The following is a 26,715-nucleotide window of genomic DNA, read 5'->3' as shown; positions in this document are numbered from 1 at the left end:
CGCCGTCCCACCATGAACCTGCTGTGCCGCGGGCGCCTGAAGCTGCTGGTGGCGTCTCTCACGGCCGTCGTCCTGCTCACCTGGCTCTACCTGCTGGCCGGAAACCTGGAGAGTGAGTCAGACCGGCTCTTCCCGTCCTTCGCTCCTCGCTGTGTCATTCTCATGGAGATCGAGTTAGAGGAGCCCAAAGTTGATTTCTAATAGATAATAGAGGAGTGCAGCTGTGGTTTGGATCAGACGGAGGAATCCAACCAGCAGGAACAGAAAACATCAATTATCAGGCGCCTTTTTACCAACTCAGCTCCATTTCTCTTCGATCCGACCGTTAAGTTTAATTTTTAAACACGTGGAGGCTGTTTTCTCTTCGGTTTGATTTTTCTCTCTGACGTCCTGGTGAGCCGGCGAGGCGGCGAGGCGAGCCGCAGCCGGGTTCAGCTCACAGGAATGCTTTTAGAACACACACACACACACACACACACACACACAGCCTGGCTCTAACCATCACCAAACTAATATTTTCCCTGAGAGTAGAAAGAGGAGAAAAGGTCCTGAATAAATAACAGAGTCTGTCTTTCTTCTGTTATCAGGTCCATAAATATATAATATATAATATAGAAGTGACATCATTAGATTATTATCATTAGTATTAAAGGTAATAACAATAGGAAGTCAGGACAGATGTGATACAACTGGATCAGAAAATACTACAAAGAAAAAAATAAGAATGTCAAAAATTAATTTAACTAACTAACTAACTAACTAATGCACTAACTAACCAGCGAAATAACTAATAAATAATACACACGTAATGCATTCACTAGTTCTCACCTTAACCTTAACCACTACTACTAAATACCAAACCTTAACCTTTAAACCAGGTCTTAACCCTCAAACTTAACCCTTAAACCAGGTCTTAACCTTTAAACCAGGTCTTAACCCTCAAACTTAACCCTTAAACCAGGTCTTAGCCCTTAAACCAGGTCTTAACCCTCAAACTTAACCCTTAAACCAGGTCTTAACCTTTAAACCAGGTCTTAACCCTCAAACTTAACCCTTAAACCAGGTCTTAGCCCTTAAACCAGGTCTTAACCCTCAAACTTAACCTTTAAACCAGGTCTTAACCTTTAAACCAGGTCTTAACCCTCAAACATAACCCTTAAACCAGGTCTTAACCCTCAAACTTAACCCTTAAACCAGGTCTTAACCCTCAGACGTCACTTTGGAGTCATCAGGAAAAATGTTTTACTTTATTGTTTATATATCTGACATTTTATTGTTTTAGCATTTTTCCTATTTAAGCTCTTATTTATTTATTTATTTGACTATTTTATGATGTGAGTTTGGCTTTGACACTTTAGTAACTCATCTGATCCTAAACCTTTGGTTCCATATTGGCAGCATTACTTCCCTTTGAAACAGTTCACAGGATGCAGGTTGATTTTCTAGATATTTCTTCTTATTTACCCAGAATCCATCAGACTTATCGAACTCATTAACTCAGCTGATGATTGTTTTCATCGTCCATTAATCTGCCCGTTGTTTTCTTAATTAACTGAGCGGAGCTGAAGGTGTCGGACAGAGACGTGAATAAAGAGAGAGAAGATCTATTATATCCTACTATACAGTACTGTCACCACACTAAACACAGGGGGAGATGATCATGTTCCCCAGAGGATGGTTTCACAGCAGAGTGTCAGAGCCAGACACAAGAGAAAGAGAGGAAACGTCAGTAGTTTGGTTTATTCTCTATTAGACTTTATTAGACTTTAGTCCTGAAGGGTCCTGGTTCTCCTGGTTCAGAACCAGAACAGGAGACCAGAGCAGGAAGCTGGACTCTCTCTCTCTCTGTCTGTCTCTCTCTCTCTGTCTCTCTCTCTCTCTCTGTCTGTCTCTCTCTCTCTCTCTCTGTCTCTCTCTCTCTGACATCACCGCTGAGTCGTCTGCAGAGACGTCGCTTCAGAAATAACCAGCCTGTCTCTCTTACTGTCTGTCTGTCTGTCTGTGTGTCTTACTGGTAGATCAGGTGTTCAGTGTCTCTCTCTGGCGTCAGGTTTCACCTTCCTCCTCCTTCCTCTCAAATTCACATTTTCCTTTTTCTGTCCCAGTCAGTCAGCTTCAGTACAGCTTAGTAAAGTCAGTCTGCACGTTAGTACTTTATATACACAAACACCTGTACCTGTACCTGTGTACCTGTGTACCTGTGTACCTGTACCTGTGTACCTGTACCTGTGTACCTGTACCTGTGTACTTGTACCTGTGTACCTGTACCTGTGTACCTGTGTACCTGTGTACCTGTGTACCTGTGTACCTGTAGCTGTAGCTGAGAGCAGCTCTGAGCTCTGAGCTTCACTCTATAATGAAATATTGTGCCAGCAGCTCTGCAGATTGAAATAATGACTTAAGTGTGCAGAATAAATGGAACCACTCAACAGAAGGTAAAATAGCTTCTTCTCAGCCAATAAATAAAACTCATCTGTAACAATCATCAATACACAACGATACCTTTATTTCCTTTTGTTCTATGGAAGGAAGGATGCAAGTCAACAGTGTGAGGAGAAAAGGTCCAGTAAATAAATAACAGAGTCTGTCCCACATTGTTCTGTTGTCTTCAAGAACGGACGGATCCATTAATGTATAATATATATATCATATATCATATATAAGTGACATCATTAGAGTATTAAAGGTAATAACAGACCAACTGGATCAGGAAATACAACAAAGAAAAAGGAAAGAAATAAAAGTAACAACACTAACTAACTACATCTAACCATCTACATGTCTAACTAACTAACTAAATAATTAATAAACAGCTAAATAACAAAATAACTTATTTTAACTTGTTAAAAAACCACCTAAATATTTAAGTAACTAACTAAGTGAATAAATGAATAACCAGCTAACTAATGAATAAATATCTAACTAACTAGATGAGAACATGCATAAATAAATAAAGGAAACTTGAGGAGACGTGACGGCTCCTTTAGGAAAGAGAAGGATTTAACCTTTGACCTCAGGTCACCTGACTGAGTATTAACACCTGTTCCTCACAGTAAACAGCAGCACGGAGAACAAACCGTCCATTAAACCAGTCAATAGGGAACCAGAAAGAGTCGAGGAGCTTCTTCCCTTCTTTCCCTCCTTCATTCCTTCATTCCTTCATTCCTTCCTTCCATCGCACTCGTCTCCCTTTCGCCCTCGGATGAGGGTGTGCACATTCCCAGCATGCCTCACTTCAGCTGTGGGCCAGCTGCTGCTCCTACAGGGTTAGAGAGAGAAGAAGAAGAGAGGAGGAGGAAGAGGAAGAGGGGAGGGATGGTAGGAATGTGTGAGAGGTGGAGACGGGATTAGAGAAGAAGAGGTGTGCAGCAGAGAGCTTTTATCGAACCAACAACACAGGAAGTGGTGCATTTGTGGGGACTATTTTCAGCGGCGGATTAATCCATGTTTGCTGCTGCCGTGTGTGTGTGTGTGTGTGTGTGTGTGTGTGTGTGTGTGTGTGTGTGTGTGTGTGTGTGTGTGTGTGTGTGTGTGTGTGTGTGTGTGTGTGTGTGTGTGTGTGTGTGTGTGTGTGATAGACACAGTGACGCTCTGAGGCTCAGATAAATATTCACTGTTTTAATGGGATCGGTCAGTCATAAGAGGAACTGAAGCTGGATCAGGATCCTGGTGGATCTGAGGACTCGCTGTCCTCCTCCCGTCCTGATGCTCCTGAACTGAGCGTCGGTGGTTAATTTGAGGACAATCAGATAAAATAAGTGGCCTGTTTTCGGCGGCTGTGACTATTAGAAGAACCAAAGCAGGAAATAAACTCAGCGTTCTTTAGTCTTGATGGTTACTTTTCTCTGAGGGTTTGTAATGAAGCGAGACGCCGACCATAAACGCCAAATCACTGATTTTTTGTGACCACATTATTACCTTTTAAGACTTTATGGCAAACAGGAAACAGTTGTTTGTTTAAAGAGTCCTTCATTAGGAGCGCCGGTTATTTCACTTGATGGATTTAAGTGTCTTGGCTCTGATTTTGGTCTCCACCACCTCCTGAGGAAGATACCTCGCTCTTTAAATGATGCACCGTGTTCACCAGCTGGTGTCTAACTGAGGTTGTGGCTGAGCAGGTGGTCTTTACAGCCTTTTCTCTGAAAGCCAGGACAGTAAAGTTGTGGGCCGGGTGTTTAAACAATGAGCTGAAAGTCACCATGAAGCTCAGTAAAGGTGACTCGCTTTTCACGGCAGGAATGCTTTGTGTTGTTCTTCCACCTTGCTGTCTGTGTAAAAGTGACTTAGACAGAATGAGGGGTCATGTTTTTCAGTGGAGGTTGTAAAAAAAAAGTGAGCTGGCAGGACGGGACGCCCACTGGACGCCAACACTTGTTAAATTCCAGTGTGCTTTCAAAACTCACACTGTGGGGCAGCAATTTGCCGCTGGTGTTTGGTTCAGTGTGAACAAGCGAAGCTGCCTTAATGATGAGTCTCCTTTATGCTGATATTTTGCAATGTATACGTAAAAAAAAAAAAAAAAAAAAAAGAGACGACTGCATCTTGTTCAAAGCCACCAGACTCCATTCACAAAAACAGTAATTTTACCTCGCAGAATATGGGAGCTGCAGATCTACTGCTGCCTCGATCCCTTAGTTTATTTATGTTATTGTGTGATGTGCCTGTTTTAAATGGGCAGTTTGGATCCAACATAATATTTGTGTAACACACAATAACACAAACAAACTAATGAATCGAGGAAACAGTAGACCAGCAGCTCCTGTGTCCTGTTCTCTAAAATCCCTTTTTTTATGAATGTAGTCTGGTGTGTGTGCAGAGAGCGATATAACGGCTGTTTGTGGTTAAACCAAAAGGATCTTCCAGGTCTCTCTCTGTAGGGATCCTTTCCATAATGCTGTCTGAGGTAACCTACTTTTTGTTTAACCAGAGAAAACCATTATATTGCTCTCTTCAAAGCCACCAGACTCCATTGACAAAAACTCAAATTTTACATGGCAGTTGCTGGTCTACTGCTGCATTGATTTGTTAGTTTGTTTGTGTTATTGTGTGACTTTGGTGTCTTAAAAGGTTAGTTTGGATCCAAAACAATGTTTCTGTAACACACAATAACACAAACAAACAAGTGATGGTGCCATGACTCTCATGCTCTGTGAGCTTAAATCCCTGTTTTAATGAATGTAGTCTGGTGTGTGTGCTGTTTGTGGTTAAACCAAAAGGATCTTCCAGGTCTCTCTCTGTAGGGATCCTTTTCATGATGCTGTCACACACTTAGAATAACACTCTGAGCCTGTCAGTGGATCAAACAAGCTCTTTTAGTGGACCTACTGTGATCAGGTGCAGTTGTCCCAAAGGATCACGTTGCAGCCATTGCAGCCCGTTTGGTGTCTGCTGGCTGAGGTGATCTACTGGACCAGTTCCAACACTTTTACTACCTACCAGTCACTCAGACACCAGGATGTGTAAAATTATGATCCAGCCAGTCGAGTAGCTGCAGCTACCAGGCACGCTGCAGTTTCAGGCTGCTGCTGAGTTATTTTGGAGACTGTTTGTTTTGTGACTCCAAGAGCTCTGTCTGAGTCTGAGTGGATCTAAATTTGAATTTGCTTAATAATTTACTGTGAGTCAACTTCACTTAATGATTCTCTTAATTAGGGCCTCAGAAACGACTCGGTGAAAGACGTCTATTTATTCAAATTTATTCCGAGCGAATGCGTCTCTGCGAGCGCTCGTATTCTTTCTTTTATTAAGTAACAAACGGCCACACCGCAATGCACTCTGGGAACGTTCACACCCCCAGTCTGTCGGGAAAGAGCGAAGGATGGAGGGAGGTGGAGAAAGAGGAGAGGAGGAAGTGTGACGAACCAATTTTCGCGAGAACATGTCGCTCACAAACTCTCTGCGTGTTTGTACTATGGAAGCAGAAAAGTGTGTGTGTGTGTGTGTGTGTGTGTGTGAAGTCACCTGTGGGTGTGAGAAGTCGTGATTCTGAAGCTCAGGTGTGTCGGCTTGTCGGCTTCAAACGTCTGAGTAACAGAAGACGGAGCCTGTTAGCAGCTGCCAGCCTCAACATAACTCCTGTGTTTGTTTCTCTGGGTCCACGACTGTTCTTTTACTCCTCCACGTTTGGCCGACAGCTTTCTTTACTTTGCTGATCAGGTCGTCGCTCATGATCACACACTATAATTCACATGATGCTCGATTGTTTCAGTCTATAAAGCGGTTAAACACAGTCAGTCTGTCTCTGGCCTGTTTTCAGAAACGAGATTCACAGGCTCTTTGTTCCTTCTGTTAGTTTAACGTGCTAATTAGCAGTAAATGCAAAGTTTAGCTGATGCATGATGGGAATGTTTGCAGCTCTGCAGGTAACTGGTCATAAAACGAAGTGAAGGATACACTAAAGGTTTGACCTGATGACGACGCTGAATGAATTATTAAGGGATTGTATTGAGTGGATCCCATGGCGATCCGTCTGTTAGCTGTGGAGATGTTTCGGTTTGGACCAGTGTGATGGACCGACCAGGAAAACAGTATTAATTGTATTTTGTTGTTTAACTTTAGTGCTTCTCACCTAAACAGTGACTCATGATGAAGATGATAAAAGCATGTTTGTCTGTTTAAAATATTTTCAAACCTTTAAACCCTGGTGCCTGTCCCCCCCCCCTCCCCAGATGGTCGCTCCATCCTCCTCGCTCCCTGTCTGGCCGACACACCGGCAGCCCGAGTCCTAGAGCGAGCCGTCCTGGAGTCGCGGGTTCGAGAGGTGGAGGAAGAGAACCGGCAGATCCGGTTGCAGCTCAGCCAATCGCAAGGCACCGCCGCCCAGCCGCCGGACGGTAACTATGGCAACCAGCAGTGGGGAGCCTCGGCGGACACGGGACCGGAGGACACGGACAACACGGCGGAGGAGAAGAACAACCACACGGAGTGTCCCCGGTCACCAACCGTCCAGAAGTGTGAGGTCAGGAAATAAAGCGTCACACAAACATCGTGTAAGATAGAATGACTGTTTTTGTCAATGGAGTCTGGTGGCTGTGAAGAGAGCGATACAAGAAGTTTGACTATTGGGTTAAAAAAAAGTGTTGGAACTGGTCCAGTAGATCACCTCAGCCAGAACTGGTCCAGTAGATCACCTCAGCCAGCAGACACCAAACGGGCTGCAATGGCTGCAACGTGATCCTTTGGGACAACTGCACCTGATCACAGTAGGTCCACTAAAAGAGCTTGTTTGATCCACTGACAGGCTCAGAGTGTTATTCTAAGTGTGTGACAGCATCATGGAAAGGATCCCTACAGAGAGAGACCTGGAAGATCCTTCTGGTTTAACCACAAACAGCCGTTATATCGCTCTCTGCACACACACCAGACTACATTCACAAAAACAAGGATTTAAGCTCACAGGAAACAGGAGCTGCTGGTTTATCCCACTAGTTTATTTGTGTTATTGTGTGACTTTGGTCCTGTAAAGTGCTTTGATTGGGTAGTTTGTTTTGTTTTAAAGGGTTAGTTTTGTCCAACTAATTAAACACCAAAGTCAAACAAAGTCCTGCATTCTAAGAGGTAAAATGACGGTTTGGTGGTAAATGATGGTTTGGTGGTAAACACTTTAAATTGCACCCACCCACCAGACTCCATTAACAAAAACACTATTTTTAGATCATAGGAGTTACTGTTATAATATACTGTGTTATAATGTGCCAGTGATTGTGTTGTATGAAAAGGAAGGCTGTGTGTGTGTGTGTGTGTGTGTGTGTGACCACCACACCTTCCTGTATCACAGCAGTTAATACAAACTAATCGATGAAAGGAGTCAGGAGGAGGCTGACAGGGACTAAAGCTCAGAGGGAACACTCGCTCTTTGATGTGGTTTTCCAGCCTTTGAGCTCCAACTTTTTCAAAGACGTCTGCAGCTGAAAAGCAAGTGACGTGAAATCACACATATCTGAGGAGCTAAATATGAAATTTCCCTTCAGGGGGGGGGGGCTGTGAATGTCCTGGATTATGCGAGGTTGTTGGGGTGAACTGCTCGTGATGACAGTTCACAAACTTAAAAAAGTAGAGCTTCAGTTTTTAAAAACATTTTTTTTTTAGATTCCCCAAAGCAAAAAAATCACAACTAAGGTGTTAAGATTGACAGTTGTGGTTGTGTGTTGTCATTACAATCTGCTTTTAGAAGGAGGCAGAGGAGGCTGTGATGAAAGTCATCAGCACCCAGAGTGTTAAAGAGTCGACGGGTGAAGTGAAATGACTCCCGGCTGCCTCCTGGTGAAACTCTTAAACTGCTGAAGTGGAAGTAGACGACTCTTTTAAAACTTAAACTTCATTATGAACGAATAGTCGATTTCACATAACAGTGACGGCACCAGATGTGCTCCGACTGCCACATCTGTATTTGCAGATGACACCACACATTATGCCGCTCTGATTGGCTGCTCTCAGGGAAGTGTACGGAGGCCGTGTGTGTTTACATGTCATGGTTTCAGATCTGTGTCCCTTTAAAACATGAATAAAAAAAGTTACTGCAGGTGCACGTGAGGTTTAGTTGTTCCAATAATAACACATTTTCATTGATTTTATGTGATATTATATCATCATTTATTAGATTTCACTGAGATGTTGATGGACAACACAGACACATCGATATTTGTTGTCATAAATGCAAGAAATGAAAAGACAGCACAGAAAAATGCTCATTTAAATGGACGTCTGTGACGTGAACACACGGCGTCCCAACACTTCCTGACTTACAGCCAATCACAGTGTCATAATGTGTGATGTCATGTGTGAATAGAGTATCTGGTGCCTACAGATGTAAGTCAGTAAACATCACAACCAGCCTATTAATTAATACCACTGGAGCTCAGTGCAGGTTGTAGTCTGCAAACAGCTGTTAGCCTGTTAGCTTCCATGCTAACTAGCTCTGGACTTTAAACCCACCTGACACAGATACAGGAAATGACTCTTCGGTGTCTCCTTCCTGTATCGTCTCTGTTTTCACGTTAACCAAAGACAAACTAATGTCCTCAGAGACTCTGAAGCTGTTTCTGATAGAAAGCTGTCACTCTGCACCTGCTGTATATGTATGTATACCTATATGTATATATGTGTGTGTGTATATATATATACACACACACACACACACACACACACACACACATATATACACCAACAATGGTATCAGGTGGAAGGTGGCAGTGATACACCTTTATATGACCACAGAACACCCTGCTCTAATTTCCACTACAGCCCATCAAAGTAGCTTTACAAGAAAATTAAGCTCAAAATAAGTTCTAAAACTAGAGGAAATACCTTCAAGAATAATCCAACAACATGAAACGATTCTTCAAAAATATATATTTATTGTAGTGTCAACAAACAAAAATACAACAAGATATTACAACTATGCCACAAAATAAGGCAACTTAAAAATGCACAGCCCTTATAGATTTAAATTATACATTGTAACTGTAGGCCTATAAATAAAATAAAATGTTTTAACCATCCATTTATCAATGGATCTACTGTATGCTACCTTATCTATCTGTGAAAAACTAAAATACAATGTCTGTCAGCCACACTACAACATGTCCACCTGACAGAAGACAAGCACCACTTCTCTAAACTAAAGAACCAAATGTAACTACATAACATACATGATAACTACAGATAATAATAACAAATCTGGAGCATGACATCAAACTCATGCTTAAATAAATACTTACATACATTTTAAAATCTGGATATCTCTCTAGAAACAAATCTAAAATGTCAGTAAAATGAGCTTGTTAGCAATCATTAGCTATAGGCTATTAGCTTAACCAGCTATTAGCTTAAACAGCTATTAGCTTAAACAGCTATTAGCTTCACCAGCTATTAGCTTCACCAGCTATTAGCTTAATCAGCGTGCTGATAAAAAAAAAAAAAAAAGAGGCTGATTTTGGACAAAACAGGAGAAATGTCACTTTTCATGTTACAAACTTGTGCTTGTTGAACAAGTGTCGTAATAGATGACTTACTGTCTTTGATACACTGGTGTCGTTAGCTTCCTCACTATCGGTGACTGTCACTGAAGCAGAGCTGCCGGTAGCCCCGCGCATCGGAAAACAGCATGTGGACCAAACCACTTTGAGGAATAGGGGGGGCATCATTTTTCAACAATTAACAAACACATTGTTTTATGTTTTTAATTAGCACCGCGTGTGTTGTGCTTTTATTGATCATAACTATATTATTCGAAATTATTTATTTGTGTTTCCAATGATTTTTGGGGGGGACAACTTTATGGCAGGGGGGGTCACGTCCCCTGTGTCCCCCCCCGGGATTTCCACCCGTGGACGCAGGTACCGGAAGTCCTAACACCACATGGTAAACACTGACTCCTCCTCCTTCTTCTTCTTCTTCTCCTGCAGCTGATCCATGTAGCGTGCGTTTGTGCCGGTCACAACGCCAGCAGAGACGTGGTCACGCTGGTCAAGTCCGTCCTCTTTCACAGGTGAGTGGCTTCATCCCCGGCAGCACCTGTTGTGTCCCTCAGACCTCCTCCTGACCCCACGGATCACTATGTCCTCCACACACTGGATCAGCGGAGGCCTTTAAAACCCTCGAAGAGTTGGACAAAATATCAAGATAGAAAAACAAGATAGAACTTTTAATGAAATTAACATTTTGATGCAACACCTGAGTTGAAGAGGAACTTAATTATTAGTGTATTTAGGCCCCATGTTTTTAATCTGGAGTAATATTATTGTCTAGTTTCTAAGTTAGGATCATTTCACTTTATTTTATTGGCTCTTATTTGTAGATTTTTAACCGTTTAATGCATAAAAGTATGAACCTGTTTGTGGATATTTATTCATATTTATACTCATGTGTTACATGAGAAGATTTCAGGGTTTTGTTGCTTTTCAAAGATGCTTTTAAAGATTTAAATCTGAGTTAATTCATGTTTTCCTGTTTGTGACGCTGCTTTGAGAACAAACTGAGTGTTTGTTTTAGTAATATCTTTAAAATGCATGTGAGACAGTGAGGGCTTTTAGCTCAGTGGGACCTGAAGTCCGTCCGTCTGTCTGGTGTCTGTCGGTGTCGACGTCTGCCGTCGTAGCCTCGGGGCGGCTGTCACGATGAAGACGAGCCTCCGTGACCTCGGTGTTAACACAGAAAACTTTCCATCTCTTTGCTCAGACTTGACAGAGCACATTATTGATGTCAGTGAACGCAGCGCCGGCTGTTACAGAGGTCTAGAGGAACATTTAGAGAGGATCATTTGAAAGGACACGGCAGCGGTGAAAAGACTAAAAACAGCTTGTGAAGCAAACCAACCTCGCTGGTTTGGACAGAATAACATTCATGGTTGGAGTGAAAAGCTTTCGGCTTCTTTTAGGAACGTTGAGTGTTTGTTCTTCGGGGGAAATCAGGGAATAATGAGCCACAAACACACTTTTTGTTCTGTGTTTTAAACCCAACGTTTTACCAGCCAACAGCTCAACTCAGTCATTTTAGTGTCGTTTACGAAGATAAAACCAAGTTTCACCACCAGACGCTCCCTCAGCGCCTTTTAAAGACTAAAGATGGACAGAAGGAGGAGATAAATATGAACAGTGCTGCACTCAGGAAGCTGTATATTAGTATTAGGAGCATATTTCTAGTTTGAACCCACTGGAGGAGGGAGACGTGATGTTCAGGCTGGTCTGAGCTGCTCTGGACGACATCACTGGGATGTAGCGGGTGGAGGTGCACAAGTAAAACCATCATATCACTCCTTCAGTGATGAAAAATAAATCTTATCATGAAATATTTAAAAGGTGCCGGCGAGGCCTTTGGGAGGGGGGGGGGGGGATTAAACGGTCTTTCATGCTCTGTGGACTCTTCTGCCCGTCCAGTCGCTTCATCCTGCTTCACTGTTTAATGTTTCAAAGTGTTCGTGAGCTGCTGCTGCTGCTCCGGTGGGGATCAGGTGAGGCCCCGGGGGGGTACAGGTGAGGCTGGGGTTAAGGTGGTATTGGCCGTCTGAGCAGAGCTGTTACAGTAAATGAGGACAGTGATGCGTTCAGGTGCTCCTCGGTGGTGAGTCACAGTGTGGATGACGGCTGATTCAGGCGTTTGTGTGACCACGAAGAGCAAAGGAAGTTCTCTGAAACAGTTTGGAGCTTTATATTCCAAAGCTAAATTCCCTAAAACCACTAAAATATCGATTTATCAGACTTGTTATCAGGATTAATGCTGATAAATAACTTTTCTAACTGAGCTCTTCACTCAAACGCCACATTACAGATGAAACACGAGCAAAATATGTGAATTAATAAAAAGTTAAATTAACTTTTTTTTAACAATATTTACAGGTGGAAGCAGGACGGGTCCACAACTAAGTCAGTTACATATCATCATAATTTGCTTTACTGTAACTTCACAAACAGGAAGTCACAGAGGAAGAGAAAACAAATGAACAAACTTTAAAAGATTCTCGTCGTCGTTGACAAATCAGGCACCAAAACTTTCACCCACTTTTCTAGTTGTTCCGACTTGAGTGGGAACTTTCCCGTAAACCTTTACCGGTTGGGATCTAATTTTCCTATTATTCAGACGGCGCATGAACGCACCGTCAGCGTCACAGTCAGTTTAACAGGAGTGGACGTAGCTGCTGTGACGTCAGTCTGTTTACGACTGTTTTGAAGCCTGGAGTTTGTCTTCATGGGCGTCTCCATCTTGGTTTTCTGCAGCCAGAAGTGACGCTCAAAGGCCTCCTCCGATTGGTCAGTGAGCCGGTAGCCCCGCCCTTAAGGCAGCGGCGTCGGTGGAGCGTCTCCAGCTCGGATCTCTGACGTCTCTCTTTGTCTCTGTTTGCCAGGAGGAACCCGCTCCACTTCCATTTCATCACAGACACAGTAGCCAATCGTATCCTGAGTTCTCTGTTCCAGTCCTGGATGGTCCCGTCTGTGCAAGTCAGCTTCTACGATGCAGATGAACTCAAGGTGAGAGGCCATTACACACACACACACACACACACACACACACACACACACACACACACACACACACACACACCTGTCTGCTGCTCCCTGTTGGACAAGGTGAGCCAAAGTCAAATCCTACATTTACCATATCAAAGGCAAATCTCTGGACTCCAAAGCACAGCAGCGAGCTGTGAGGACGCGGAGACGAGTCGAGCTAAATGTATTTATAAATCTCCTCTAACAGGAGCATCAAAGAGAAGAACGCACATCAGCGGCGTTCAGACGCGCCGCGAATTCTGAAGCAGGAGGTCGCAGCGCTCGTCTTCATGTGTCAGTCAGGCGGCGTGTCACATTAACGGAGATCAGAGGATTGTTTAAGCCGGCCGAGTGTTAACGGGATGTTACTTCAGGATGCGACGGAGGGTCGAGCTTCAGCTTAGCTTCCATTCAGACTGACAACCACGTTCAAGAAGGGAGCATCCATACCGCTAACTTTGTGTCCAACCCTGTTTGTCGTAATGTGCTTAACATCACAAACATCTTTTAGTTTGTGTAACACGACAATATCCCAGCCTCTAAAAGACCCATAGAGTGACAGTGCAGACTTTATTAAAGGGTTGTTCTGGCATTTCTAAACCCAGGCCCTAATTTTTAACTGCACCTGATCACAGTAGGTCCACTAAAAGAGCTTGTTTGATCCACTGACAGGCTCAGAGTGTTATTCTAAGTGTGTGACAGCATCATGGAAAGGATCCCTACAGAGAGAGACCTGGAAGATCCTTTTGGTTTAACCACAAACAGCACACACACCAGACTACATTCACTAAAACAGGGATTTTAGAGAACAGGACACAGGAGCTGCTGGTCTATCACTGACTCAATTGGTCAATTGATGTCATTGTTTGTTCCACAAATATTGTGTTGGATCTGAACCAACCATTAAAAACACCAAATCACACAAATAAACAAGCAGCCAATTGAGGCAGCAGCTGACCTGCAACTCCTGTGTTCTGCGAGGTAAAGTTACTGCTTTTGTCAATGGAGTCTGGTGGACTGATATAGCTCAGATTGTGTGTGACAGCATTATGGAAAGGATCCCTACAGAGAGAGATCTGGAAGATCCTTTTGGTTTAACCACAAACTGCCGTTATATCACTCACACCAGACTCCATTCACAAAAACAGCCATTTTTTGATCCCAGAACACACGAGCTGCTGGTGTACCGCTGCCTCGATCAGTCAGTCTGCCTGTGTTATTGTGTGACTTTGGTGTTTTATAGGATTATTTTGAATCCAGCATAATATTGTGTAACACACAAATAGCAAATAAACTAACAGATTGAGGCAGCGGTTAACCAGCAACTCTTGAGATAGAATCGGTGTTTTTGTCAATGGAGTCTGGTACTGGCCAAACGTGATTAGTTTTTGACGTGCCTTGTGATAAGTCAACATGTTTGGTTTGGAAAGTCAGACCTGATGACAGAGCGATTATTGGGATTCATCCTCTGGAGAAGACAAATATCCACAATGGCAGTCCGGCCTGACATCTGACAAGCTAATGTAAACCCAAATGTGGTCATATTTCATGCGTTCATGTTCACTGAAGGACTCTGTGACCCCTTTACATCCATTCATTTATTCAACAGAGTGAAGGAATTAAAGCGCAGGTTCATCTGCACATTTTGGAGATACAAGGTTGTTACACGACCACAGTACATTTTACTTTCTAATGTTTTCCAAAGAAACCTTGCATCTAATAACCTTGTATATTTTATCTGGACCGCAGGGCACGTAAGGCTTTATCTCGGTGATTCTCTGCTCCCCCCCACCACCCCCGTAAAGTTAAACCACGACTGTCACCTCAGCGGGTTACGAGGTTTTCGCTCAACAGCAGCGATCTGTAATCGAGCCGGACGAGCTGTTGAAACACTTTTCCCCCAAAGTCAAGTGACACTTCAGCACAAAAACACCAAATCATTTATTCTAACATCAAGTTGATGAATGTGCTCTCAGAGTGACGGGAATGTGAGGAACGAGCATGAATAAGTGTGTGTGTGTGTGTGTGTGTGTGTGTGTGTGAGTGTGTCCAACCTGCATCCCCCTCCTTCACATCATCACATTTTCTCCTCCCTCACAGTCTTTGTGCTGAACAATGAGTCCTTTGTGCCGTCAGATGCTTCGACCTGCAGCCCCTCTCTTCAGTTTTCATTAACTCACATTAAACTGGAGGAAAAACAGACGAGACTCTAAGCCGATTATATTTGCAGATGATGCACTTATGCAGATCCAATTACTCTGAATCAAGAGAATTAATTAAAAGACACTATTTGCAGATTCAGAAAAAAAAAAGAAAAACACATTGAGGCTTTGCCAAAATATGCTGAATGTGGCTTTGTGCGCGCCCCCGCACAGAATACTGAGCGTATGTGATGAACGCTCGATCATCAGTCAGCCGGCGATGACGAACCTGTTAGTGAAGACAAGATGGCTCCTCAGAGATTTACAGTGAAAGTGAAACGCCTCGTGTTGTCTTCTCTGTCGTTTCAGTCCGAGGTGTCGTGGATACCCAACAAGCATTACTCAGGTATTTACGGCTTGATGAAGCTGACGCTAACCAAAGCTTTGCCCTCAGACCTGTCGAAGGTCATCGTCCTGGACACGGACATCACCTTCGCCACCGACATCGCTGAGCTCTGGGGCATCTTTAGGAAGTTCACCGGTGAGAATTTTATACTGAATAAAAGGAGACTTTAACCCCCTGGTCCTCTGTGTCCACATCCTGGTGTGTGAGTGACTGGTAGGTAGTAAAAGTGTTGGAACTGGTCCAGTAGATCACCTCAGCCAGCAGACACCAAACGGGCTGCAATGGCTGCAACGTGATCCTTTGGGACAACTGCACCTGATCACAGTAGGTCCACTAAAAGAGCTTGTTTGATCCACTGACAGGCTCAGAGTGTTATTCTAAGTGTGTGACAGCATCATGGAAAGGATCCCTACAGAGAGAGACCTGGAAGATCCTTTTGGTTTAACCACAAACAGCACACACACCAGACTACATTCACTAAAACAGGGATTTTAGAGAACAGGACGCAGGAGCTGCTGGTTTATCATTTGTGTTATTGTGTGACTTTGGTCTTGTAAAGGGTTAATTCAGATCCAACACAATATTTATGTGACACTCAATGACACAAACAAACTACCTGTTGGAGGCAGCAGCAGACCAACAGCTCCTGTGTCCTGTTCTCTAAAACCCCTGTTTTAGTGAATGTAGTCTGGTGTGTGTGCTGTTTGTGGTTAAACCAAAAGGATCTTCCAGGTCTCTCTCTGTAGGGATCCTTTCCATGATGCTGTCACACACTTAGAATAACACTCTGAGCCTGTCATCGATGATCTACTGGACCAATTCCAACACTTTTACTACCTGCCAGTCATTCAGTAACTCAGTGCTTTCAGTTGATGAAGTTCATGTTGAAAAACTGATTACAGGAAACAGATGCAGCATATTTGCAAATGAATAAATAACTTCATCACATATGCAACAAATCTGATAAAGATAAAATGAAATTAGTTGGAGAAACGAATAAAAATCTGATCTATTAATTCAGTATTATTGTTAGAAGATTATTTCATTTTAAAAACGAGTTCTTGAAAGGTCATTTTTTTTATGACTCATAAAAAACTGAAACTTCATTTTCAGGAGGCAAAGTTTGGAAAGAATAATGACAGAATAAACTGTGGAGATCCATGCTGATCACTGTTGGCTGCTTTGTTTGCAGATAAACAGGTGATTGGCCTGGTGGAGAACCAGAGCGACTGGTACCTGGGGAACCTGTGGAAGAACCACAAACCGTGGCCCGCGCTGGGGCGGGGCTTCAACACAGGTAACGACAGTAACAAAAATTAAATGATAGAAATGAAGGTGATGAAAATGTGAGTGGTGACGTATCAAGTGATTTGATTCATTCTCAACACAACAATGCCATTTATCATTTGAAGGAGAACTCTGGTACTTTTAGACCTGGGGCCATATTTGTACATGTTTTGGTGTCTAAATGACTGGTTGGTACAAAAAAATGCAGCATAAAATGGTTTGAGGGACAGAAGAAGCCGTTATATCACAAGCCACCAGACTCCATTCACAAAAACTGTAATTTTACCTTGCAGGACACAGGAGTTGTTGGTCTCCTGCTGCTTTGATTGGTTAGTTTATTTGCGTTATTGTGTGTTACACCAATATTGTGTTGGATCCAAACTAATCCTTTAAAAACACAAATGCCACTTGGTTACACAAACACACCAACCAATTGAGGCAGCAGCAGAGCAGCAGCTCCTGTGTCCTGTTCTCTAAAATCCCTGTTTTAGTGAATGTAGTCTGGTGTGTGTGCTGTTTGTGGTTAAACCAAAAGGATCTTCCAGGTCTCTCTCTGTAGGGATCCTTTCCATGATGCTGTCACACACTTAGAATAACACTCTGAGCCTGTCAGTGGATCAAACAAGCTCTTTTAGTGGACCTACTGTGATCAGGTGCAGTTGTCCCAAAGGATCACGTTGCAGCCATTGCAGCCCGTTTGGTGTCTGCTGGCTGAGGTGATCTACTGGACCAGTTCCAACACTTTTACTACCTACCAGTCACTCACACACCAGGATGTGGACTCAGAGGGGATCAGGGTTAAACATCCAGTACATAATGGAAGTAATGAATTACCAATTGATTTGACATTTTATCTGAACCAGCGTTGCTCTGATAATCAGCTGGGCTGTTACGGTCTACTGTCGACCATCCATCACTCACATTTTCAGCACTTCCATGTTTATCGGTTAGCTTTGTTGCCCCCCCACCCACCTCACACACACACACACACACACACACACACCTGCAGCCGGTCTGACCTGAGGCGACCTGGGGCTCATGTTTCCGTTCCCTCCTGCAGGCGTCATTCTTCTCTACCTGGAGCGACTGCGGCGGATCGGTTGGGAGCAGATGTGGCGGCTGACGGCGGAGAGGGAGCTAATGAGCATGCTCAGTACATCACTGGCTGATCAGGTGAGGGACACCCCCGGCCACAAAGTATGTGTCAGTGTTCGGGTTCATCCTCAAACTAACCCGCAGCCTGGAGACCAGAGTCAGTAAAAGGAACGTGTGTGGTTCTTTTATCATTCACACATTTACAAACCGATGAATGTAAACAATGAACACAAGAAGGACAAAACATTAACTCAAGGTCCACTAACCTGTTTTTCCCACAGCTTTCAACCTCATCTTACAGCAGCTAAGATTATTTTGTTAAACATCTGAGGTGAAGAATTAACTTCCAGGCTCAAACTGTGAGAATTAAAGGTGAAAAGCTCCAAAGTCCAGTCCAACTTTATTTGTAAAACTCATTTAAAAGTGACGGCGGTCGACTCAAAGTGCTGCACAATCAGAGTAGCAAGAAAGGAAACAGTTCAGAAGATAAAACAGGTCAGTAAGAGAAAAAGATCTGATGTTTTCACGGAAAACTGCAAAATAATCAAAGTCTGAGGATTCAGAAACATTTAAAGACAGCAGGACGTCACGACACATGAACTGCAGAAGAAATATTTCAGATTCTGCAAAGTCATTTGGCACCAAAAGGCATAAAGGGTTCGATACCCAGTCCTGGTCTCAGTATCACCTCGTGGTTCTTCTTTGATCTGCGCTGCGTCGCCCCACTTCGTTGCTTTTAGTCCGTTTACAGTCGTAGATCCAGCAGCTTCGACCAGCAGCCTTGATTGTATTTTCTGAAACACAATGCGGCCTGCGCGCAGGGAGCCCCCGGACTGGAAAATCAAAGCCGAGGTTGCCAGGGAACCGGCAGAGAGAGAGTGGCTCTTCTTCCTGGAGCCTTTTAAGAGACGAGCTGCTGTATTTTTAACCGAGACGAGACTTTAATGTCACGATGAGTCACGCTGTCAGGGGCGCAGGCCTGTTTCCTCCATCCTGAGGCAACAGTGACCCGCCCCCCCCGTGTCTGCTGTGGTGGGGTACTAACGCTGCTTCCTGTCTGTCTGTCTGTCTGTCTGTCTGTCTGTCTGTCTGTCTGTCTGTGTGTGTGCAGGACATCTTCAACGCCTTCATTAAGCAGAACCCGGTCCTGGTGCACCAGCTGCCCTGCTTCTGGAACGTCCAGCTGTCCGATCACACTCGCTCCGAGCAGTGCTACACCGAGGTGTCCGACCTCAAGGTACACACACACACACACACACACACGATCAGTTATTCACCGGAGCAGTGAGGGAGTGTGTCTGGGTTCAGAACGATGGTACTAAGAGTGCAGAGAAAATAGTAGAAACCCTTGAAAAGATGCTGCCTTTATTAATAAAGTCAAAAGTAATGTAAAGTACTCATGTTCCCCCCACAGTCTGATCTCAGGACTGTCCCTCACCGTCGGACAGGGCCGCTCAGGTGTGAGAATAACTGTAGTATTTTTATTGTTGCGTCCTCTGTGTCCACATCCTGGTGTCTGAGTGACTGGTAGGTAGTAAAAGTGTTGGAACTGGTCCAGTAGATCACAGTAGGTCCACTAAAAGAGCTTGTTTGATCCACTGACAGGCTCAGAGTGTTATTCTAAGTGTGTGACAGCATCATGGAAAGGATCCCTACAGAGAGAGACCTGGAAGATCCTTTTGGTTTAACCACAAACAGCACACACACCAGACTACATTCACTAAAACAGAGATTTTAGAGAACAGGACACAGGAGCTGCTGCTCTGCTGCTGCCTCCATCAGTTAGTCTGTCTGTGTTATTGTGAGACTTTAGACTTTAGAACACAATATTGGTGTAACGCACACTAATAAACAAACTCACTAATCAAGGCAGCAGTAGACCAACAGCTCCACTGTTCTGGGGGGTAAAATCACTGTTTTTGTGAGTGGAGTCTGGTGGCTCTGAAGAGTGACACAATGGCTGTTTCTGTCCCAAAGGATTACACTGCAGCCATTGTTCGTTGCAACTTTTTGTATCAACCAGTCATTTAGAGACCAAAATATGTACACATAGGGCCATGGTTCAAATACCAGAGTTCTCTCTAACAGGGGTGTCGTGTGACTTGGGCTTCAGCGGGTTAGATGCCTTCTGAGTATGACTTCACACTGTGCACAGTATTTCTCATGCAATCTGGCTTCAGCAAAGCATTTGAGCACCAGAACCTTAAACACTGAACCGAAGTAAGTGTCCTGAGTCACCTCCCTGCGGTGGTTTCAGGTGATCCACTGGAACTCTCCAAAGAAGCTCCGTGTGAAGAACAAACACGTGGAGTTCTTCAGGAACCTCTACCTGACCTTCCTGGAGTACGACGGGAACCTGCTGAGACGGGAGCTGTTCGGCTGTCCGAGTCCGGCCAGTCCAGAGAGCGTCCAGGTGAGAGAGACACACACACACACACACACACACACACACACACACACACACACACACACACACACACACACACACTCTCTGGAGTTTGCTCTCCCTCATTATGATCCTTAAGGGTGTTTGAATTGGAGCCGACTGGCACTGAGGCCAATATTGATTTTTGAGAATATTAATTTCTTTGCATAATAACATTGATGCTTTCAGAGAGGACTCCAAATCAAAAAAAGTCCTAATTATTTGGCAGGGGATCAGTGAGTTTGGGAGTGTGGCTCCTGCACAGGTTTGAGGTTTGACTACGATCCAAATAAACTTAATTGGTTTAGTTGGTTGTTTACGGTCGACTTCTGGCAAAAACAAAAGAAAAGCGGCCAAAGCTGGACCGAGGAGGAGAAACTTTAAATGGCAAATAAAAATGTAGGAGCTGCAGACGTGGAGGGAAACGACAGAAGGATCATCCTCTGTTGCTTTGGGTGTGTTGTGTCTGAGCGTCGCCGTGTCCGTCTCCTCAGCTGCAGGCAGCTCTGGAGGAGCTCGACGAGGACGACCAGTGTTACGACTTCCGTCGGGAGCGGCTCACGGTCCACAGAGTGCACCTCTACTTCCTGCAGTACGAGTACACGCCGACCGAGGACGACACCGACGTCACCCTGGTGGCCCAGCTGTCCATGGACAGGTACCCTGCACTCACCTGGGCCACACAGGTTCTACTGTGCTGTTAGCGCGGCACTGTGTTAGCGGAGATGATCAGTCTTGACTTTGGGAACAACAAACAATCTCACCACATGGTTCATTTTAGCTTTCTATCACTTCACACATGATCTTCATCAGCAGAGGCTCGTTTAATAATTTAAATAATAATTATTTTAAAAATTAAATTGCTTTTTGTTACACACAGCTCCAAAAGAATAAGAATAAGAATAAACTTCAAACACAAAGTAAAATATAAATATATAAAAGTATGAATAAAAAAAAAAAGATGGCCAACAGTTCGATGACACACACCTGCTGATGAAGATCATGCAAAATGAGACTGAAAGGTCCAGAACAGTGACTAAAATGGACCTTTTAGTGAGATAGTCTGCTCAACACAAGTAGCTCTTTTGTTCTTTTTGCCATTTCTCTAACGTTACTTCATCAGTGCCAAAGTGTTCAGTCATGTTCTGCTTTTCTTAGCTTCTATCAGGACATTTGAAAAAGGAAGTTTTAGGCTCTGGCTTTTATTTAAAAACACTCGTCCTGTGACTTTATCCTCACCGCCTGCAGGCTCCAGATGCTGGAGGCCATCTGTAAGCACTGGGAAGGCCCCATCAGCCTGGCGCTCTACATGTCCGACGCCGAGGCTCAGCAGTTCCTGCGCTACGCTCAGGCCTCCGAGGTCCTCAAGAACCGCAAGAACGTCGGCTACCACATCGTCTACAAGGAGGGCCAGTTCTACCCCGTCAACCTGGTGAGGAACGTGGCCCTGAAGAACGCCAACACGCCATACGTGTTCCTGACAGACGTGGACTTCCTGCCGATGTACGGTCTCTACGATTACCTCAGGTAAGACCGGCCGCCTCAGAGAGCACTTTTAGTCCAGCTGAAAGTACAGTAATAGATTTTGTGCCCTTTTTCACAGGAGTAACCAATAATACTAAAGGGTAACTTTAACAGGCTCAGAGTGTTATTCTAAGTGTGTGACAGCATCATGGAAAGGATCCCTACAGAGAGAGACCTGGAAGATCCTTTTGGTTTAACCACAAACAGCACACATACCAGACTACATTCACTAAAACAGGGATTTTAGAGAACAGGACACAGGAGCTGCTGCTCTGCTGCTGCCTCCATCAGTCAGTCTGTCTGTGTTATTGTGTGTTACACAAATATTGTGTTGGGTCCAAACACCAAATTCACACAATAACACAAAATACAACCAAGTGAGACAGAGGTATACCCCCATGTTCTGGTAGGTAAAATCCCTGTTTTTGTGCATGTAGTCTGGTGTGTGTGCAGAGAGCGATATAACAGCTTTTTGTGGTTAAACCGAAAGGATCTTCCAGGTGTAGTGTAATCCCTTGGGATAGAAACAGCCATTGTGTCACACTCTTCAAAGCCACCAGACTCCACTTACAAAATCAGTAATTTTACCTCCCAGAACAGTGGAGCTGTTGGTCTACTGCTGCCTTGATTAGTGAGTTTGTTTGTTAGTGTGTGTTACACCAATATTGTGTTAGATCTAAAGTCACACAATAACACAGACAGACTAACTGATGGAGGCAGCAGCAGACCAGCAGCTCCTGTGTCCTGTTCTCTAAAATCCCTGTTTTAGTGAATGTAGTCTGGTGTGTGTGCTGTTTGTGGTTAAACCAAAAGGATCTTCCAGGTCTCTCTCTGTAGGGATCCTTTCCATGATGCTGTCACACTCTTAGAATAACACTCTGAGCCTGTCAGTGGATCAAGCAAGCTCTTTTAGTGGACCTACTGTGATCAGGTGCAGCCCGGCGTTATTTAACACACTGTTGGTATAAACACTGAGGCTCACCTGTCCCCTCTCCCCCGTGCAGAAAGTCCGTGGTGCAGCTGGACATGGCTCACACTAAGAAGGCTCTGGTGGTTCCGGCCTTCGAGACGCTTCGTTACCGTCTGTCCTTCCCCAAATCCAAAGCCGAGCTGCTCTCCATGCTGGACATGGGGACTCTCTACACCTTCAGGTACCTGAGCAGCAGCCTTTCCTGTCAGAACAAGTACAATGAGAACAGTGTGCTCACCGATGACGGTCAGTTCATCTTTTTCACCGTGCCCTTCTCCTCCTCTCCTCTGCAGGTATCATGTGTGGCCCAAAGGTCACGCTCCTACCAACTATGCCAAATGGCGAACAGCCACCACACCTTACAAGGTGGAGTGGGAGCCGGACTTTGAGCCGTACGTTGTGGTGAGGCGAGACTGTCCAGAGTACGACCAGCGCTTCGTTGGCTTCGGCTGGAACAAGGTGTCCCACATCATCGAGCTGGACGCGCAGGTACGTCTGCACCGTGATGGGTGGGGCCATAAGGTGACCAGCCTGACATGGTGTGTGATGTTTGCACAGTGTGTTAAGTGCAAAGGTGCTGAATATAAATGAGAGAGGTGCAGAGATGAATCATCATCCTCTCAGCCGGTCGTAACAAAACCTTTAGGAGATCTTTAAGCTCTGGTTATGTTTGCCAGAGGCTTCACTTCCCTAGTTTAAAACATAGTTTGAAAATGACTGGTAGGTAGTAAAAGTGTTGGAACTGGTCCAGTAGATCACCTCAGCCAGCACCGGGACTGCACCTGATCACAGTAGGTCCACTAAAAGAGCTTGTTTGATCCACTGACAGGCTCAGAGTGTTATTCTAAGTGTGTGACAGCATCATGGAAAGGATCCCTACAGAGAGAGACCTGGAAGATCCTTTTGGTTTAACCACAAACAGCACACACACCAGACTACATTCACTAAAACAGGGATTTAAGAGAACAGGACAAAAAGAGTTGCTGGTCTACTGCTGCCTCCATCAGTTACTTTGTTTGTGGTATTGCATGATTTTAGATCCAACACAATATTGGTGTAACACACAATAACACAAATAAACTAACCAATCAAGGCAGCAGTAGACCAACAACTCCTGTGTCCTGCAAGGTAAAATCACAGTTTTTGTGAATGGAGTCTGGTGGCTTGGATATAACGGCTTCTTCTGTCCCTCAGGCCATTATATGCTGCATTCTTTTGTACCAACCAGTCATTTAGACACCAAAACATGTACAAATATGGCCCCAGGTCTAAAAGTACCAGAGTACTCCTTCAAATGATAAATGGCGTTGTTGTGTTGAGAATGATAAATGACAGTTTTCACAACTGTTTTAATCAAATCAGCTTTGAATGAATGAAATCACTTGATGAGTCACCTCTCACATTTTTCATCACCTTCATTTCCATCATTTAATTTTTGTTAAACACCAGACTCCATTCACAAAAACAGGGATTTTAGCTCACAGGACACAGGAGCTGCTGGTCTGCTGCTGCCTCCATCAGTTAGTGTGTCTGTGTTATTGTGTGACTCAATAGGAAGACGTAACCCTTTAACAACGTCAGAGTCACATAATAACACGAACAAACTAGCCAATCGAGGCAGAGGTCGGCGAGCAGCTCCTGTGTTCTGGGAGGTAAAATCACTGTTTTTTGCAGTGGAGTCTGGTGGCTGAGAAGAGAGCGATATGACGGCTGTTTTAAATCTAACAGTCATTAGACACCAAAGCAGCTTGGTTTTCCTGTAATGATCTGATTTAACAGTAAGAATAAAAGTCTTACTCACCTACTTTATCCTTTGTTCTCTTCACGACGCCTCTTTCCCTCCCAGCTCAGGAGAAAGCTGATGAGTCCTGTGCGAACATAAAGAACAAATAAATAAGTTGTGATGATGAGAACACCCCAGATCTCCTCAGAGAAGGGAACCTGAGGAAGCTGCTTCACTCATCTACATGTTGTTCCTCCCACACAGCAACACTTCAGTTTCACAAACCTTTCAGCTGCGTGGGCGTAAAAAAAAACCAAACAAAAACCTCTTAACTCAGCGTTTGTTTGTCTCTCTCTCTCTCCTCTCTCTCCTCTCTCTCTCTCTCTCAGGAGTACGACCTGATGGTCCTCCCCAACGCGTTCATGATCCACATGCCCCACGCTCCCAGCTTCGACATCTCCAAGTTTCGCTCCAGCTCGAGCTACCGCAACTGTCTGAACACCCTGAAGGACGAGTTCCACCAGGACCTGTCCAGGAAGTACGGCTCGGCCGCTCTCAAGTACCTCACCGCCCAGAGGAACATCTAAAAACGACCAGAGCCCCCCCCCCAGCGAGTCCGTCAGCCTCCGAGAGCTCGGACACGTACTGACGCAGCACCGCCGGCCGCGGTGACGGTAAAGCTTTACAGCCCTTTGGAACATTCTCGGGCTCCTGTGCATTAATTCTCCAGTCGACTCCACCCGAAGGAGGCCGAGGACGAGACGGACAAACAGACTTCCTGAAGGCAGGACTGAGGGAGGCGAGCGACGAGCCTGGATGTGATGGGACTAGCTTTAAGGCCGGGAAGTAACAACCATATTCTTACAATCTGTTCTGACAATCAGGGCTTTTATTTTCCCAGGATGAACCAGACCTGGACTCCACGGGACGGGTCTGAGTCCGATCTGTGCGTCCAGTCGAACTGGAGAAAGATTAAAGCCTTATCACCTCCCATGGTATTTACTGAGATGTTAAAAGATCTTCTCATTTCTTTTTTTCCAGCGTAAATCAGAACCAATGAATAACAACCGTTGACGCTTTGATTACGACTCCACATAAGAACCACTTGTTTTTTTTTTCCTCTCTATATTTTCTGACCTCTTTCAAAGAACGTCCATCACGTCCCGGTCGATTCATTTCAGATTTTCCGTGAGCTTCAGGGATGAGCTTCATGTGTGTGTGTGTGTGTGTGTGTGTGTGTGTGTGTGTGCGTGTGTGTGTGTGTGTGTGTGTGTGTGTGTGTGTGTGTGTGTGTGAGATCCAGCTGCATCGCTCTCGGTCTTTAACACTCACCGATTGTTGTCAGCGTCATTCTCGCTCTCGTCTCCATCATATATTTGCTTGCATGTAAAGAGTTGCACTACATGTTGTTCATCACCACCATCTTCATCACCATCATCATCTTCATCATCATCATCATCATCATCATCATCGTCGTCGTTCATCCCTCTGAAAGAAGCAAAAATCCATTATTGATAAGCGTGATGACTGATTGGGACCAACACTGACACCTGCAGTGAGCTGTTATTACCGAAGGCCTGGAGCTTCTTTAGTTTCTTGTGTTTGTGTCTGATTCACTGGATTTATGTGCCATCTACTGTACCCCCCCCCACCACCACCACCCCCCCCCACCTCACCACAACACTGTTGATCTGTAAAGTCCAACTGAAATGACCACATCAGGTCACAAACGCAGACATGGAGGCAGTAAAACACACAAACTAACTGGAGAAACTCTGATTTCTTCTTTTTGGATGCTGATTTTTTTTTTTTTAACCACAAAAATCAAACCTGTATTTCAGAGTAAATCTTCAGTTGGACTTTAATCTTCCTCATTTGATTGATTCTCTTTTTTTTTTTTTTTATGCGTATTAGTTTTTGAGAGAACTGCAGTTATCTGTGTGGATTATCGTGGTCCACAGAGGATGATCCCCGGTGATTTTATCTACTTTGTCTCTGTCTCGTCTGGAGAAGCCGTTTGATTGACCAAAACTTTAGTCCCTGAAAAACTATCTGAAAGTCATTGGCCCGTATTTTTGGTGGATATTCAAGCTCCCCAGAGGATGATCAGAATTGTTTTTTTGTTTTTTTAAACCCAGCCTGTTTTAAAGAGTCTTCATGT

The 26,715-nt window shown here is 44.3% G+C and overlaps 1 protein-coding gene across 2 annotated transcripts; it reads left to right on the top strand.

Moving 5' to 3' along the window:
* large2 (LARGE xylosyl- and glucuronyltransferase 2) lies at positions 1 to 25,586 on the top strand. Of its 2 annotated transcripts, none has more exons than XM_070855891.1 (14): positions 1 to 112; positions 6,669 to 6,958; positions 10,407 to 10,489; positions 12,842 to 12,965; positions 15,494 to 15,665; positions 16,723 to 16,827; positions 17,878 to 17,990; positions 19,024 to 19,149; positions 20,170 to 20,325; positions 20,838 to 20,995; positions 21,586 to 21,864; positions 22,866 to 23,012; positions 23,125 to 23,320; positions 24,944 to 25,586. In XM_070855891.1, exons 1-14 carry the CDS (start codon positions 13 to 15, stop codon positions 25,139 to 25,141), a joined length of 2,247 nt encoding a protein of 748 aa, XP_070711992.1. In that variant the 5' UTR covers positions 1 to 12; the 3' UTR covers positions 25,142 to 25,586. The 2 variants fall into 2 exon arrangements, with proteins under 2 accessions (XP_070711992.1, XP_070711306.1); XM_070855205.1 differs by having other exon boundaries at positions 20,832 to 20,995; positions 24,944 to 25,585.
* The last annotated feature ends 1,129 nt before the right edge of the window (positions 25,587 to 26,715 follow it).

This window comes from Pempheris klunzingeri, chromosome 1 (genome assembly GCF_042242105.1).
Source record: "Pempheris klunzingeri isolate RE-2024b chromosome 1, fPemKlu1.hap1, whole genome shotgun sequence".
In the NCBI taxonomy this organism is placed as follows: domain Eukaryota; kingdom Metazoa; phylum Chordata; class Actinopteri; order Acropomatiformes; family Pempheridae; genus Pempheris; species Pempheris klunzingeri.
The sequence above is the reverse complement of the archived record's forward strand: the minus strand, read 5'-3'. Positions and strand labels throughout refer to the sequence as shown.

Excerpts from the sequence above, each read along its gene's own strand:
- large2 (XM_070855205.1), top strand. The coding sequence starts at position 13 with ATGAACCTGCTGTGCCGCGGGCGCCTGAAGCTGCTGGTGGCGTCTCTC. Across the intron at positions 10,490-12,841 it reads AAGTCCGTCCTCTTTCACAG|GAGGAACCCGCTCCACTTCC; the intron begins GTGAGTGGCTTC and ends TCTGTTTGCCAG. Across the intron at positions 16,828-17,877 it reads GGGGCGGGGCTTCAACACAG|GCGTCATTCTTCTCTACCTG; the intron begins GTAACGACAGTA and ends TCCCTCCTGCAG.